The sequence below is a fragment of the Megascapheus bottae genome, chromosome 3 (assembly GCF_031878675.1).
Source record: "Megascapheus bottae isolate mThoBot1 chromosome 3, mThoBot2.hap1, whole genome shotgun sequence".
Taxonomy (NCBI): domain Eukaryota; kingdom Metazoa; phylum Chordata; class Mammalia; order Rodentia; family Geomyidae; genus Megascapheus; species Megascapheus bottae.
This window is the reverse complement of record NC_143511.1, coordinates 72236535-72250756: the sequence shown is the minus strand read 5'-3', so window position 1 is coordinate 72250756 and position 14222 is coordinate 72236535. Positions and strand designations below refer to the sequence as shown.

Genomic DNA, 14222 nt, shown 5'->3' with positions numbered 1-14222 from the left:
CCAATGAACATTAAAATATTATGTTTCAAGACTTGGGTTTGATTCCTCAGTACCACATACATAGAAAAAAGGTGGAAGTGGTGCTGTGGATCAAGTGGTAGAGCTCTAGTCTTGAGAAAAAGTCCAAGGACAGTGCTCAGGCCCTGAGTTCATGCCCCACAACTGGCAAAAAAAAAAAAAATACTATGCTTCACCTATCATACTGGCAAAAAAAATGGAAAATTCAAAAATATCCAGGGCTAGTATAGTAGAGAAAAGAAAACATATTGTCTGAAAGACTTTTAAAACTTGGTTTATCTAACATCTATTAAGATGAAAGATGCCTATGTTTTGACCCAGCAATTACAGTTCTAATTGTCTAGAAGAAATACTTAATTATAAAAATGAGATCAAGTTTAAATGGAATTTGCAGTAGGTAAACAGTAAACAAAAAAATACAGATTGTGAAGTGATGCACCTTCTATCTGGCAAATATAATGTAACCCTTCTATTAATTACAATAAAAAAGAATATTAAAAAATAGGAATTAGTGAACCATTTACACCATAGAATACCACAAACCATTATGAAGAAAATAAATCTCCATGCTCTGACAAGGAGTGATGTTCATAATAGTGAAAAAACAAACATAAAATACTAGATCCTTTTTTTCTTGTTTTTTTTTGTTTGTTTTGTTTCTTGGGTTTTTTGTTTCTGGATTTTTGTTTTGTTTTGTTTTGTTTCTCAAGGCTAGCACTCTACCACGTGAGCCACAGCACCACTTCTGGATTTTTCTGTATATGTGGTACCCGTGAATTGAGCCCAGGGCTTTGCGCATACTAAGCAAGCACACTACCACGAGGCCATGTTTTGTTTTGTTTTTAAAGAGAGCTCTCTGGAAATTTAAATCTGTTCCAGAAGAGTAGATATATTATTGAAACAATTTGAAATACATGAATTTCTTTTTTCCTTTTTTTTTTTTTTTGTCAGTCATGGGACTTGAATTCTGGTCCTGGGCATTGTCCCTGAGCTCTTCAGCTCAACACTACCATCCTACTCTTTAAGCCACAATCCCACTTCCCATTTTATAGTGATTAATTGGAGATACGAGTCTCACATTCTTTAGTGCCTGGGCTGGTTTTGGGCCACCACGCCTGATGAATTTCACTTTTTTTGTCAATCATGAGGCTTGAACTCAGGGCTTGAGTGCTGTCCCTGAGGCTAGCATTCTATCAGTTTGAACTACAGCTCCACTTCTGGTTTGTGGGTGGTTAACTGGAGATAAAGAACCTCACAGACATTTCTGCCCTGGCTGGCTTTGAACCGTGATCCTCACATCTCATCCTGAGTAGGATTACAGGCATGAGCCACAAGCACCCAGTGAATTTCACATTTTCTGACACTTGAATTCGTTCACAGTACACTCGAGACTCCAAAAATTGTGCCCAGTGTAAAGGATCGGCCTCTTCCCTCTAGGCCCAATATTTTTATGTATCTAAAGATGGAATATGAAGGATTGAGTTCTGTCTTATTCCCCAAGATCAAGCAAAGCACCAGGTACATGCTCACATGCTTGCTACAGACAGCTCATTCTGCCCTGGTCGCCAGGAGATAATAGCCCCCACACCCAAGTTGGAGCATCCCGTTGTGAGCTTGGCCAAGAACATTGCCCTGGGCCTCCAAAAAACCAGGACCCATTTTTTAATTTTTGCTTCTTTGTTAAGCCTTATATAAGCCCACCCCCAAATCCAGTCCCTAGAACAACTTCCAGTCCCAAAGTTCCGTGCCCTTCGCTGTTCTTCAATGAACAGTCCTCACCTGTTGACAATCGAGAGTCCGGCCTCCATTTTCCTTACACAGTGAAATGAGTCAGCTAAAAAATAACACAACACATGCTCGCCTACTTCATGAGGTAAGTTACAATGGCTCAATGGCTTATATGACGCTTCCACTTTCTGCATGGCTAAGCCTTTCCCCACCCACCACCTCACCACACCACAGCTCACAAGTTACAAGACCTGTGGCCTCCCTTCTCAACATCTCCTTCTGGTCCCTACTGATTTCCCTGTTCCCTCACCCTTCTCACCAGTTCTTTTCAACAAGCAGGAAAGATTGTAGTATGCTCACCAGCGAGGTAGGCTGGTCATGGGAGGGTGAGGACCATAGAACCATATGTAAATTTCAGCTCTTTTTCTAGACAAAGAACTATGTTTATTACAATTATTTGTTTTTCTTGACTATAACGTGTGTCCACGTGTATGCAGTATCATTTTGATTAGCTTCCTAGCCTTTTTTTTTTTTTTTTTTTTTTTTTTTTGGTCCTGGGACTTCGACTCATGGACACCGTCCCCTGAGCTTTTTTGCTCAAGGATGTCACTTTACCATTTGAGCCATAGATTCCTTTCTGGTTTTTTTGTTTAATTGGAGATAAAAGTCTTACAGACTTTCCTGCTTAGATTGGCTTTGAACCTCAATCCTCAGATCTCAGCCTATTGAATAGCTAGGATTGTAGGCATAAGCCTTCATTCCTAGCTTTTTTATTTTACTTTTGAAATTGTTGAATGCCAAATTCCTAACCCCATTTCTCATACCCCCTATTGTTTTTGTGATTTTGATGTTTTAAGAATGCATATGTCATGTTATGGCACTCTATATATACACATATCCTTTTAATTTAATGTATATATTTAATCATGCTCTCTCTGATGGCTTTTTAGGGTGACTTCAGTTTGGGCATGAAAAATATATGGACAGATAAATTCCAAGCTTTTAACAATGAGGGTTAAGAGTACAATAAATATAAAAGTAATTATACATGTGCATTTATTTTGAAGTTGTGGCTGTTTGGTTAAAGAACTCAAGGATAATGGTTCTTGGTTTGAAACACTACAAGAATATTAACATGTACAAATATGGTGATACTATGAGAGGAGCATAATTTTTAGACAAACTGGGCTAGTTTAAAGGCAGTTACTTCTGGCACACCTATGAGACTCAGTGGAGAGAGTGAATAGGTATTTGGATTACATGCACCTCAAGATCAATGGCATGTATAAATAGGAAGTATAAATTTGCAGGACAATAAACATAGGTAATATTGAAAAGCATGAAATTGGATAACAGGCCAAGATAGTAAACAGATGGATGAAAGAAAGAAAGAAAGAAAAAAAGAAAAAAAAAAGCCAGGCACAGTGGCTCATGCCTGTAATCCTACCCACTCAGGAGGCTGAGATCTGAGGATCAAGGTTCAAAGCCAGTCTAGGCACAAAGGGACCTGAGACTCTTATTTCCAATTATCCTCTAGAAAACGGGAAGTAGGGCTTGGCTCAAGGGACAGTGCTTAGGCCGAGTTCAAGCCCCATGACCCACGAAAAAAAAAGAAAGAAAAGGAAAAGAACCACAGAAGCTCAAGGAGTAAACCTTAGGACATTAGAGAGAAACAGTATAGTAGGAGACAATCCAGCAGAAACCAAATGAAGATATCTCCTGAAGGAGAGAGTAATCAACAGTGCTACTGACAGATAAGCAGCGGGTTTACCCATGTGTGAATCACTGATGATCTTGGGAAGAACAGGGTTTGAGGGGAGAGTGGGGGAAAAGCCTGATCAGAATAGATTCAAGAGAAAGAAAGCAATGAGTTTAGACTATTTTTTTTCCCTGGCACTTCTGCAGAAGAGAAAAAAAGGAGAGACAGAGTAAAACATTTCACATGCAGTGAGAGATTATGGTATCCATTACTTTAGATTTATCTTAATTTTCCTATTTTCTATTTCAGGGATTGATCAAAATAGCAGAAGCAAGGGGTGAGATGGATAGGGACACATTGTTTACATATGTGGAAATGGCAGAATGAAAGCCCACCAAGTATAACTAACGTATGCTAATTTAAAAAAAAAAAAAAGAAACAGGCCAGGAGTTGGCCTAGTGGTAGAGTGCTTGCCTAGCATGCACGAAGACCTGGGTTCAATTCCTCGGTACCACATACATAGAAAAACACCAGAAATGGTCCTGAGGCTCAAGTGTTAGAGCTCTAACCTTGAGAAAAAGAACCCAAGGACAGTGCTCAGGCTCTGAGTCCAAGCCCAGGACTGGCAAAAAACAACAACAACAAAAAAAACCACAAACACTGGGTTATATAAAGGAAGCTTTCTAAGGATTAAGCCTTTCCCAACTAGGAGAAATGGTTTAAGTCTACACAAGATGACTGCTTTTGTATCTTTTTTTTTTAATTCCAGAGTATGAGTATTTGATGATCTGGGTATTGAAACCAATGAAATTTACAAAAACACATTTACATGTAAACGAACACTTTGTAACTGAGCTCTAGTCATCATCAGAGTCTGTATCATATTTCTTTCCTTGGATAGTTCTTTTTCCCAGCTTTTTGAAATTTGTTCCAAATTTCTTTTGGCTCTGATAATGGTGGCTCCATTAAATTTCCACTGTAATTAAGTATATCAGAACAGCTGAGCCTCCATTCTAAAGTTTCTGTTGTGAAGTCATCTGTATATTCTAGGTCAGTAAATCCAACAACATAATCTTGTGTCTTCCCATCTTTTACCAGTGCTAGTGTAAGAATGACTTTGATATGCAGTCTCTCACAAAGGAAGGGTGCTTTTTCCACATTCAGCTTCAAAAATTTAGTCTCAAGGTGGCCAGTATCACCAAATGTCTGTCTAGTATATTGCACCTGAATGTAGTGTCTCTGTGGAAATGGCAAATTACTTTTTTACTCTCTTTGACTTCTTGAAACAAGTCTCACTCACTAGGGATTTCTCTGTATTCACCTTGTCGTTTAGAAAGCCATTCTTGTTTCTGCTGTTGAGCTTTCCTTAGCACCTAAAGTCTCTTTGAGGCGCTCCAATTCATCTTCATCCATCTAGTCCAGTTTCTTAATTTCAGAATCCAAATGATCTACCAGTTTGGTAGTCCGAAGCAATTGGTTTTCCAGGACTTTTGAAAACATGTCAACAGATGCATCACCCTCCATTCTTCTAAGTGGTATTGTTCAACTGAGCTCTAGATGGCGTCCTGGAAGCAACAGCTCCAGAAGGCTGATTCTTTGAGCTTCGCAGCTGATGTGTTAGACCACGAATGGGCCATCACTTCTGCCGCTTTTATAGCTTTTTTATACCTGAAATCACTTTGGATCAGCAGAGTTTAATGTCAGAAAGGCAAGATAGAAGAAAAATGGGGTAGAGGAAGAGCAAACAGTCTGGTATGAACTAGACCCCATAAGGAAAAATAAACCAGATGCTGTTTTGTTTTGGTACAGAACTAACTTTGACTTGTTTATATTTTACACATTATTTACACATCTATTTTCAAAAGTGAGATGAATCTAGGTTCACTGAGCTATCATATCCAGTTTTTATTAAAGGAATAGAATTAGATTTTTTTCTTCATGTACTGGGATTTGAAATCATTCTTGAGCTTCATTCTTGCTAGCTTCATTCTTACCACTCTTCTAACTTAATTTTTTAATAGTCACTTTTTCAAGATAGCTTGAATTTCAATCTTCCTATTTATGCTTCCCATGTAGCTGAGATGACAAGCTCATGCCACAGTACTCAGTTTTTTGTTGTTGTTGTTGATTGAGATGGGGCCCTCTGAACTTTTCCCAGGAAAAACCATGGCGCTCTATTCACAGTAGCAAGGACACCAGAGCTAGGATTATATGTATGTGAAGCTTCATGTAATTTCATTTTTAATGGGAATACTGAACTGGTCTTGTAATGATAAAGAATGAAGTATATTTAAATAATGAATGTTTTCAATTGGCATTTGAAAAACAGACAAAGGATAACTGGTAGTGTGACATTTCAAAGAAGACAAAACAGATCTAGAGGACAAATAGAGGGACTAGAAGAAATGATATTTGAATTATAATCAGATGTACAGCATGAAGATCACATACTCCTAGAAATTTAGTGGTAAAGGAACTCTCAGCTAATGGCTCATATTTTTTTTTACTATAATAGTATCTATGCTCAAAGATACTTCTACCTATTTATTTCAAAGAGCAAATAATTGCCAGTAATTAAGACCATGTATCTACATTTCAAGATTTTTATAAAGTTCTATAAGGACTTAAATACCAACACTCGGACTCACAAACAAATGGAAATCCATGTAACCTTAAAATGCAAAAATGTAAAAATATTACTGTCACAGAAGATGATGAATTAGGCAGAGATTTTATTTCCAAGCTCTTCAACGATGAGTACAAACAGAAAGTCTCATTCTAAAAATCCCGAAAACAAATGAAAGGCACATCATCCAAGCAAAACCCTTGTAACATGAAGAATTCTTTTAGTTGTAATATTTTCACATTACTTTGTTTTAACTATTTTCAATGTCCTGTTTGTAGGTCACAATTTAAACATTTTTTAAAGACAGAACTAAGTAGTTTTGGTTTAAGGTATCACCATAACTATAAAGGAAAAGAACTTAAGAAAAAGATCAGATTTGCCTCCAGGATATCGAAACAAAAGCCATATAACGAATGATTGTTGTCAATGTACTATGTTATATCTCATCTCCTTTGCTGTCCCTTGGATATCTCATATTGTTACAGTATCTCACTTTGTTATCTGATATATTGAATTTATTTGTATTTGGTTATTTGAAATTTGATAGGGAAGGGGGGAAAACCAAGACGGGTGGAGGGAGTGGGGGGGAGGGTAATGGGTACCAAGACATGTGAAAGGGTATCAATGTATATGAATTAATGCACCTTCTATGTGGCAAATATCATGTAACCCTTTTATTAATTACAATAAAAAATATTTAAAAAAATAAAAAAAAGATCAGATTTGCTTCATACAAGATGGGGAACCTAATACACATCATTAACATGAATCTTTCCAAATTTATTAAGATACATCTCCCAAGTTTATGTTTAAAACAAATTATATTGTCATTTAAAAATGAAAATTCATGTAAAAAAAAGACATCTTTTGGTTAGTAAAGCCTGTTCTTAATTTTATACGTTATCTTCACTTAGTAACTGCAAGTTTGTGAAAAGAACACATTTCATTGTAGTATAAAAGTCTTAGGAACAAGTTACAAATACTCAATTGTTTTTACAAACAATGCTTTCCTTCCTAAATGTAAACAACCAGTAAATAACACATACATAATATTCCAAATATAGCAAAACCAGAAATTCACTAATAAAAGAGGTGCATTTTGGTATATTTGCTGGTAAGGGTGGTTGTTTGTCTTAATACAAAAGCATTTCAGCAAAAGAAGTAGGTCATTATTATTTAGAACTGTACTCTTTGACTCAGTTACCTTAGTTGAGTGGAAAACCGTTAATTTCTACATAACTCTGGCTATCTAACCAGGCCACAGAAAAGATCTGAACTATCTAATAGTCATTTGGCTAGAGAAAAGTGATTTCTTGAGACTTGGAGGCATTTGTCACTTTGTACGTGAAGGCATTCCTCAATGAATTTCTTCATTGCTGAAAAGAGAATGTAATATTTATATATAAAAGTAACTATATAAAAGTAACATGTTAATACAATAAAAATCTAACCCCATTGATGAACAGTGGAAGTGCTCTGTTAAAAATGCTATAAAAAGGACCGGAAATTTGGACTAGTGGTAGAGTGCTGGCCTAGCATGCAAGACCAGGGTTTGTTTCTTTAGTACCACATACACAGAAAATGACAGAAGTGGTGCTAGCCTTGAGAAAGTCTAAGACAGTACTCAGGCCTTGAGTTCAAGCCCAGGACTGGCAGATATATATGCTGAGAGCCTTTGAGCAGCTCACAATAGAAACAAGTGCATGCCTTCTTAGTTCTAGACCCAAGAAATACACAAAATAGCCAGTCATAACACTAGGAAGAGAAATCAAGGTCAAAAAGTTACTAGCAGTCAACTCAATTTAAGAGCTTACATCTATAAGGGTCTTATCATCTCATGATTTATAACCAAAGGTAATTAGCGCCCCTAATGAGGCACAGTCTACAGACAGGGTAACTGCAGACACGAGTTACCCTTCAAAGAAAAGTGCATTTTGCTGATCTTATTTCAATTCCCCCAAGAATAGTGGATAAGCAAAAATCCTCCTTTGCCCAAATCCTTTGAGAAGCCCTGCACTGGTCCCAGAGGAATGATGTGGCATCACTCACCAGTCTTTAAAATAAAGCACAGGACCTGGGTTCCCGGAAGGGGTTGCTTCCTGCTGGAACTCCCACCAGCAGGGCATCCTTGCAGGCATTCTGTATGCAGTATTGCTGAAGTTCTGCAGCTGCCTGGGAGACCTGAAACAAAGACACAGCACCGCAGGCTGCTTACAGCCAGATCCAGCCAGGGGTGAGCTGACACCCAGAAAGAGATCCTACATCCTGATAGAGCTCACACTTGGCACAACATCCAGTGCTCTTTTTCAACGATTCTAACAAATGGAGCCCAAAGGAGAAAGGTTACAATTGCTATGATTCAGGTAAAAATAGTCATGCTTTAGTTTTATTTAACAAATGTAAGAAAATGCTGTATCTCTGATCCATTCAGAACCCTCATTTGGCTAGAGGCTTGGCTCATGGTAGAGTATCTGCTTAGCAAGTTTGAGGTCCTGAGTTTTGGTGGTACCTCAGTACTGCTACAAATAACCTTAGTTTTGAGACTAAAAATGGAAAAGACACAGTCCTTTGTTCTCTATACAAATACATATAGCAGTCAATTATATCTAGGTTACCATAAGGACAAACTGCTACAATGTTTTTAAAGCTAGACACTTAAGCTTGCTCCAAAATAAGGGATACAGGTCTTCCACCTTATTTCTGATGTAGTGTAACTTGCTGGTTAAAAATTCTATCTGGATGGGCACCAGTGGCTCACTCCTTGAATCCCAGCTACTTAAGAGGATAAGAGCTGAGGATTGCAGGAGTCTGTGAGACTCTTATCTCCAATAAAAACTACTCAGAAAAGCTGGAGGTACTGTGGCTCAAGTGGCAAAGCACTAGCCTTGAGACAAAGAGGCTTAGGGATGGTGCCCAGGCCCTGAGTTCAAGTCCCAGCACCATGGAAAAGAAAGAAAGAAGAATGTGGAGGTCTATAGGTCAGTAATGAAGCGCTCACCTGCGTGAGGCCCTGGATTCCCCACCACTGAAAAAAAGAAAAACCAAAAAAGATGCAGAGCCTAGAAATGGATTGCCTAAACTCAAATTCAGCCCTGTCACTACCCATATGACGTCGAGCAAGTTACTCAACTTCCCTCTACCTGTTTTCTCATCGGTGAAACATATTTAGTAATTCTATTTCCTTGGGTTGATGTGCCAAATAAAGGGAGTTAATCTAGGTAAAGCTGTAAGACTACGCTTGTGAAACACGGTCCCAAGATCCTCTAGTTCCACCCATCAAGAGGAAGAATTTATTCACCCTTTAAATCTGGGATGGTCTTGTTTAGACCAATAAAATGTAACAGAAATAAAGGCCAAGTTGCAAGTCTGCAATTCCACATCATGTGGCACTACCACCTTGAATGAGCCCAATCTAGTCTAGGAGAGGTAGGAACATGGAAGAGAACCAGCCAGCCCCACCTACCAACTTCAGAACAGTGAATGAAAATGGTACACCTGTACTCTCCATCATATAGACACCAACCTAACCAATATCTGGTTGCAGATACATGGGAAATCCATCTGGTTATTTTGAAGATGGAATCTATTGACTTTTCTGCCTAGGCTGGGTTCAAATGGTAACCTCACATCTCGGAGTCCTGAGAAGCCAGCAGCACCTGGCTTGCATATTGCTACTTGGAGACGTCTTTCTTGAAGTTGCATTTTTCCTAAAATGCAAAGATGTTTTGTATAAAAACACATACTATAGGAAAATGGTTCAACTGCTCTTCAACTATTACTATCAAGTTGTGTTGTTATAGCCTCCAGATAAATGAGGTACAGTAACCGGCTGCTATGGTTAGACGTGGTTTGAATATGTCCCCCAAGGTTCATGTGCTGAAATCTAATCCCCATTCTGTGGTATTAAGAGGGTGGAAACTTAATCTGACTATGCTCTATTCCCTGATCTCCACCATTCCGGCTCATCGATGTGCTTCTTTTACTCTCTTGCTCGTTGATCTCCTCTCTTTTGGGCTCCCCATCATCTTCATTGTAAGCCCAGGTTCAGCTTCCTGATCAGAAACAGCCTGGCCTCTGGCATACTCCCCTGCTCATTCATCTTTTGGATCAACCACCATCACCTTCAGAATCCTAAGTGGTCAAATGTTACTGAAGGGGGGGGGGTGTAAATTACCAGCAGCCAAAGGGTCTCCAACCTCACAGCTTCTGGGTCCTCAGAGTCACAGGGAGTCTACAAACGTGCCTGCTTGGCGCCCACTCCATTCACAAACTGCACCCTCCCACACAGACGCTAGTCTCAGAGAACCTGGCGGCTATTTCCACAAATAAAAGTCACACACGTCTATTAATCCATGTTCAGAAACGTCTGTCTAAACACCATAGCCTTTCCTCTCTTCTTCCCGACCCAAAAGGTCCTAGTTCCATCCCGAGCCCCACAGACCCCCATCTCCTCCACTTCTCCATTCCTTCCTCTCCACTACAAAACACTTTTCATTTTCTAACTTACAAGTTCTTTCTTTAAAACTAGATTTTAACGAAAGCTTCTTAGATTGCACATCACCGGAAATTTGGCATTCCCAGCTACTGTCCCTTTACCTTCTTGCCCTCGTTTCATTATTTGGTTACGCTGGGCATGGAGTCCTGAGGACAGATATGCTGGGGACGTGGGACCCCTACATACGCGCGCGCGCGCGCGCGCGCGCGCGCACACACACACACACACACACACACACACACACACACACAACAGGGATAGACTGGTTGCCAAACCCTCTTGCACAACAGATGCCTCCAGCGAACCATCTGAACAGTGAACACACTCAGGTCCCGATTTTAACGCCCGTCTTTCCTTTTCTCTCGCTTCCTCTTGGCTCGCCATCTCTTTCCCCTGGACTCTGGCCCCAGGTTCTGGGCTCCGCTCTTCCGGTACTGCTCTTTTCACACCCACCCGTCTTCCTAACATCTTCCAGCCTCATGACGGAGCGCGTCCCGATCTCGATTTCAAGGCCCACGCATCCCAGGGAACCCGCTTCCCCTAGCTCCTTCCCTGCCATCCACCCGCCCCAGCGCCAGAACCCCGGGCGCCCTTTCTCGTCCCCCATCGTGGAGTGCGGTCCATTCGGCGCCTTCCCCATCTCCGGACTCCATCCTCCAACACCAGCCCGGTCCCGGCCTCCCCCCGGAGGCTCTGCCCACGCGGTGACAACCAGGGCGGCGTGGGGATTGTCCACGGGGCCTGGGTCAGGCTCGAGACCGGGCCGGGGCCTCCCTGGTGCCAGAATCCGGCTCGCTCGGGCCCGGGCCCGGGTCAGCAGCCGTTTCCTCCGACCCAGCCTCCGTTCTCCTCCCCGCCCCGCGGGCTGAGGGACTGGAGCACCCCGGCCTCCGCCGCTGGCGGGCGTGCTCACCTTGATCCGCTCCACGCCGGCCTCCAGTTTGAGCTGCTCCACCAGGCGCTGCAGGGCGCTGACGCTGGCCCCGGAAGACATGGCGGCGGCAGTGGGGGGGATCTGAGGGCTGTGGGGGATCCGAGGGCTAAAGAGTCGCCCACAGGCCCCGCCCCTTTAGCCCCCGCCCCTGGTCCGCCCCTTTTAGGCCCCGCCCCACAGACAGGCGCAGTCAGGGGTCCTGGGCGCGCTGGCGGGGTTCCCTACTCTTAGAGCAAGCTAATGCTAGAGGACTCCCGCAGGCGTCAGTGGCTGGGACCAAGATGGGGACCGGTGGCTAGGCGGGCAAAGTGGCTTAAGCTGCGGCTCCGAGGACCAGCCAGAGACAAGGGAAGGATGCAACCTGCTAAAGCTGCTCACGGACTCCCCCGCCTGTGGCCTCCTCATAGCAGCGGGAGGGCTGGGTCCTGAGGGAGGGGAAGGGTAACGCAGGCTCCCCAGACCACGGGCGAGCCAGGTAGGGTAAAATGCCCAGTCACTCACCCCATCTCACCCCCTGACCATGACCACGGTCTGCTCTCCGGCACCCGCTTTGCTTTGGTGGTGTTCTTGTTTGATGGAGGGCTGCGGTTACCTAATCCAGCCTCACTTCCATCTTGCATTCACTCTACTGAAGGGCATCATGAGGGGAGAATGGTAGCTCATTCCTAGAATTCTAGCACTTGGGGAACTGAGGCAAGAAACTAGGTCCAGGCTAGCGGGAGCAACACAGACCCTGTAGCAGTCCTTTCTTTTTTTCCCTCCCCTCCACCCCCTTAAATTGGGCCCGCTATTACATATAGAATTCAGGGGATTTTCACTAAATCATGACTTTCATTTTTGTAAATCACCTTGTCAGAGCTTATAAGTGCAAGGGCCGTTAACCTAGTGGCTTAACCTACATAAACAAGAGCTTTGGACTCTTATTCTACGTCGTGAGCTCCGGCCTCCTCTTCAGTGGTAGCTGGCCTCTCAGAAAGGAAAGTCCGTGCTCACTGCCCCAGCCTAGCCAACTCTCAAGCAAGAGGACGTCCTTCCCAAAAGTTCCAGCAGAATTCCCCAGGATGGATCTCAGGAGCGCCAGCCACAACCAATCACTACTCAAAAGGATGTGTCCCAGTGCTCAGATTGGCTGCTCCAGTCAGGAGAAAGATGAGGGCTTCAGTCAACCCCACCCCTAGGGCCATCCCCAAATTCTTCCTCAGAACTTCTGGGTGTGGTGGAAGCTGATGATTCTAAATAAATGTACCTGGTCTGCTAAATGTGCCTGTGTGTGCATGTACTGAGACACTCAAAAAATCATGCGTGGGGGTAGAGAGTATATGCAGTGAGTCCCAAAGGAAGATCAGGATGCTGCTATCAAAGAGGGAGTGAGGGAATATTAACAGAGACAGTATTTAAAACTCCCTTTAGCCAATCTGTCCAAAAGAAATCACCCAGTAAAATGAGGGCTGAAGGGCTGGGAGCAGAGCCTGCTGATAGAGTGCTTGCCTAGCACGCACAGAGTCCTGGGTTCAATTACTTGGTACCATATACTCAGAAAAAGCCAGAAGTGGCACTGTGGCTCAAGTGCAGAGCACTAGCCTTGAGCTAACCATGTCCAAGGACAATGCTCAGGCCCTGAGTTCAAGCCTGAAAACTAGCACCAAAAAATAATAAAAATAAAATTAGAGTTGAAAAGGGGGAACCACAACAAATACACGTGCAACCCAGAACACTGGGGGAATACTTTGAAAACCTTAAACAAACTGGAAAACCTTGTAGAAATGGATGCATTACAAGATAACCTCAACTTACCAAAACTGAGCCAAGAGGATGTAAACTATACTGATCTATAAACAAGTGCTAAGATTTAAACAGCAATAGTCTCCAAACAAGGAAAATCCCAAGACCCAATGGATTCACAATGAATTCTACAAGATTTTTAAAGAATACTAATATTCCTCAAACTTTTTCCATGAAATAAAAAGAGGGATCACTACAACACTCATTCTAAGAAGCCAGTATTATACTCATCCCAAAACCAGACAGACAGAATTATAGAAAATCCTTTTTGATGAACAGATGCAAATCCTGAATAAAATACTTGCTAACCAAATTCAACAACCAATAAAAAACTAATTATACTATAATCAAGTTGGTTTCATCCCAGGTATGCAAGACTGGTTCCAAATACATACATACATACATATATATATATATATATAATGTTATCAAGGACAGGAATTACATGATTATCTTAATAGATGCAGAAAAAAAACCTTTGATAAAATTGAACATCCTTTATGATAAAGCATCTGTAAAAGCCAAGAATAGGAATTTTGTACCTCAAAAAGTATCTTACTCTAACTCATCTATGTTGATTAAGGCTGAGAATTATGTGCAGTTTTACACAAAAAAAGAACACTTCTCAAGTACAAGCAATCTACCCACCTCAGAACTGTGTGACTTAGGTTCAGATTATAGTTCTGATTATCTAAAAAGATCCCATCAGGCCAGTGTGGGAGCTCACACCTGTAACCCTAACTACTTAAGAGGCTGAGATCTGAGGACTGTGGTTCAAGTCCAGCCCAGGCAAGAAAATCCATGAGACTCTGATCTCCAATTAGCCACAAGAAAACTAGAAATGGTGCTGGTGGCAAAGCACCAGCCTTGAGCAAGAAAGCTCAGGGGCAGCACCCAGGCCCTGAGTTCAAACCACCACTGCCACTGCCACTGCCACTGC

The 14222-nt window shown here is 41.9% G+C and overlaps 1 protein-coding gene and 1 pseudogene across 1 annotated transcript; both read right to left on the bottom strand.

The window, feature by feature from the left end:
- Positions 1-3795: 3795 nt before the first annotated feature.
- Positions 3796-5348, bottom strand: LOC150065784 (thioredoxin domain-containing protein 9 pseudogene; annotated as a pseudogene).
- Positions 5349-6730: 1382 nt separating this feature from the next.
- On the bottom strand, positions 6731-11598 carry Gng10 (G protein subunit gamma 10). The gene is made up of 3 exons (XM_090330431.1): positions 11480-11598; positions 8121-8252; positions 6731-7447 (listed from the first exon to the last, which is right to left on the bottom strand). Exons 1-2 carry the CDS (start codon positions 11558-11560, stop codon positions 8127-8129), a joined length of 207 nt encoding a protein of 68 aa, XP_090186557.1. The 5' UTR covers positions 11561-11598; the 3' UTR covers positions 6731-7447; positions 8121-8126.
- Positions 11599-14222: the final 2624 nt, after the last annotated feature.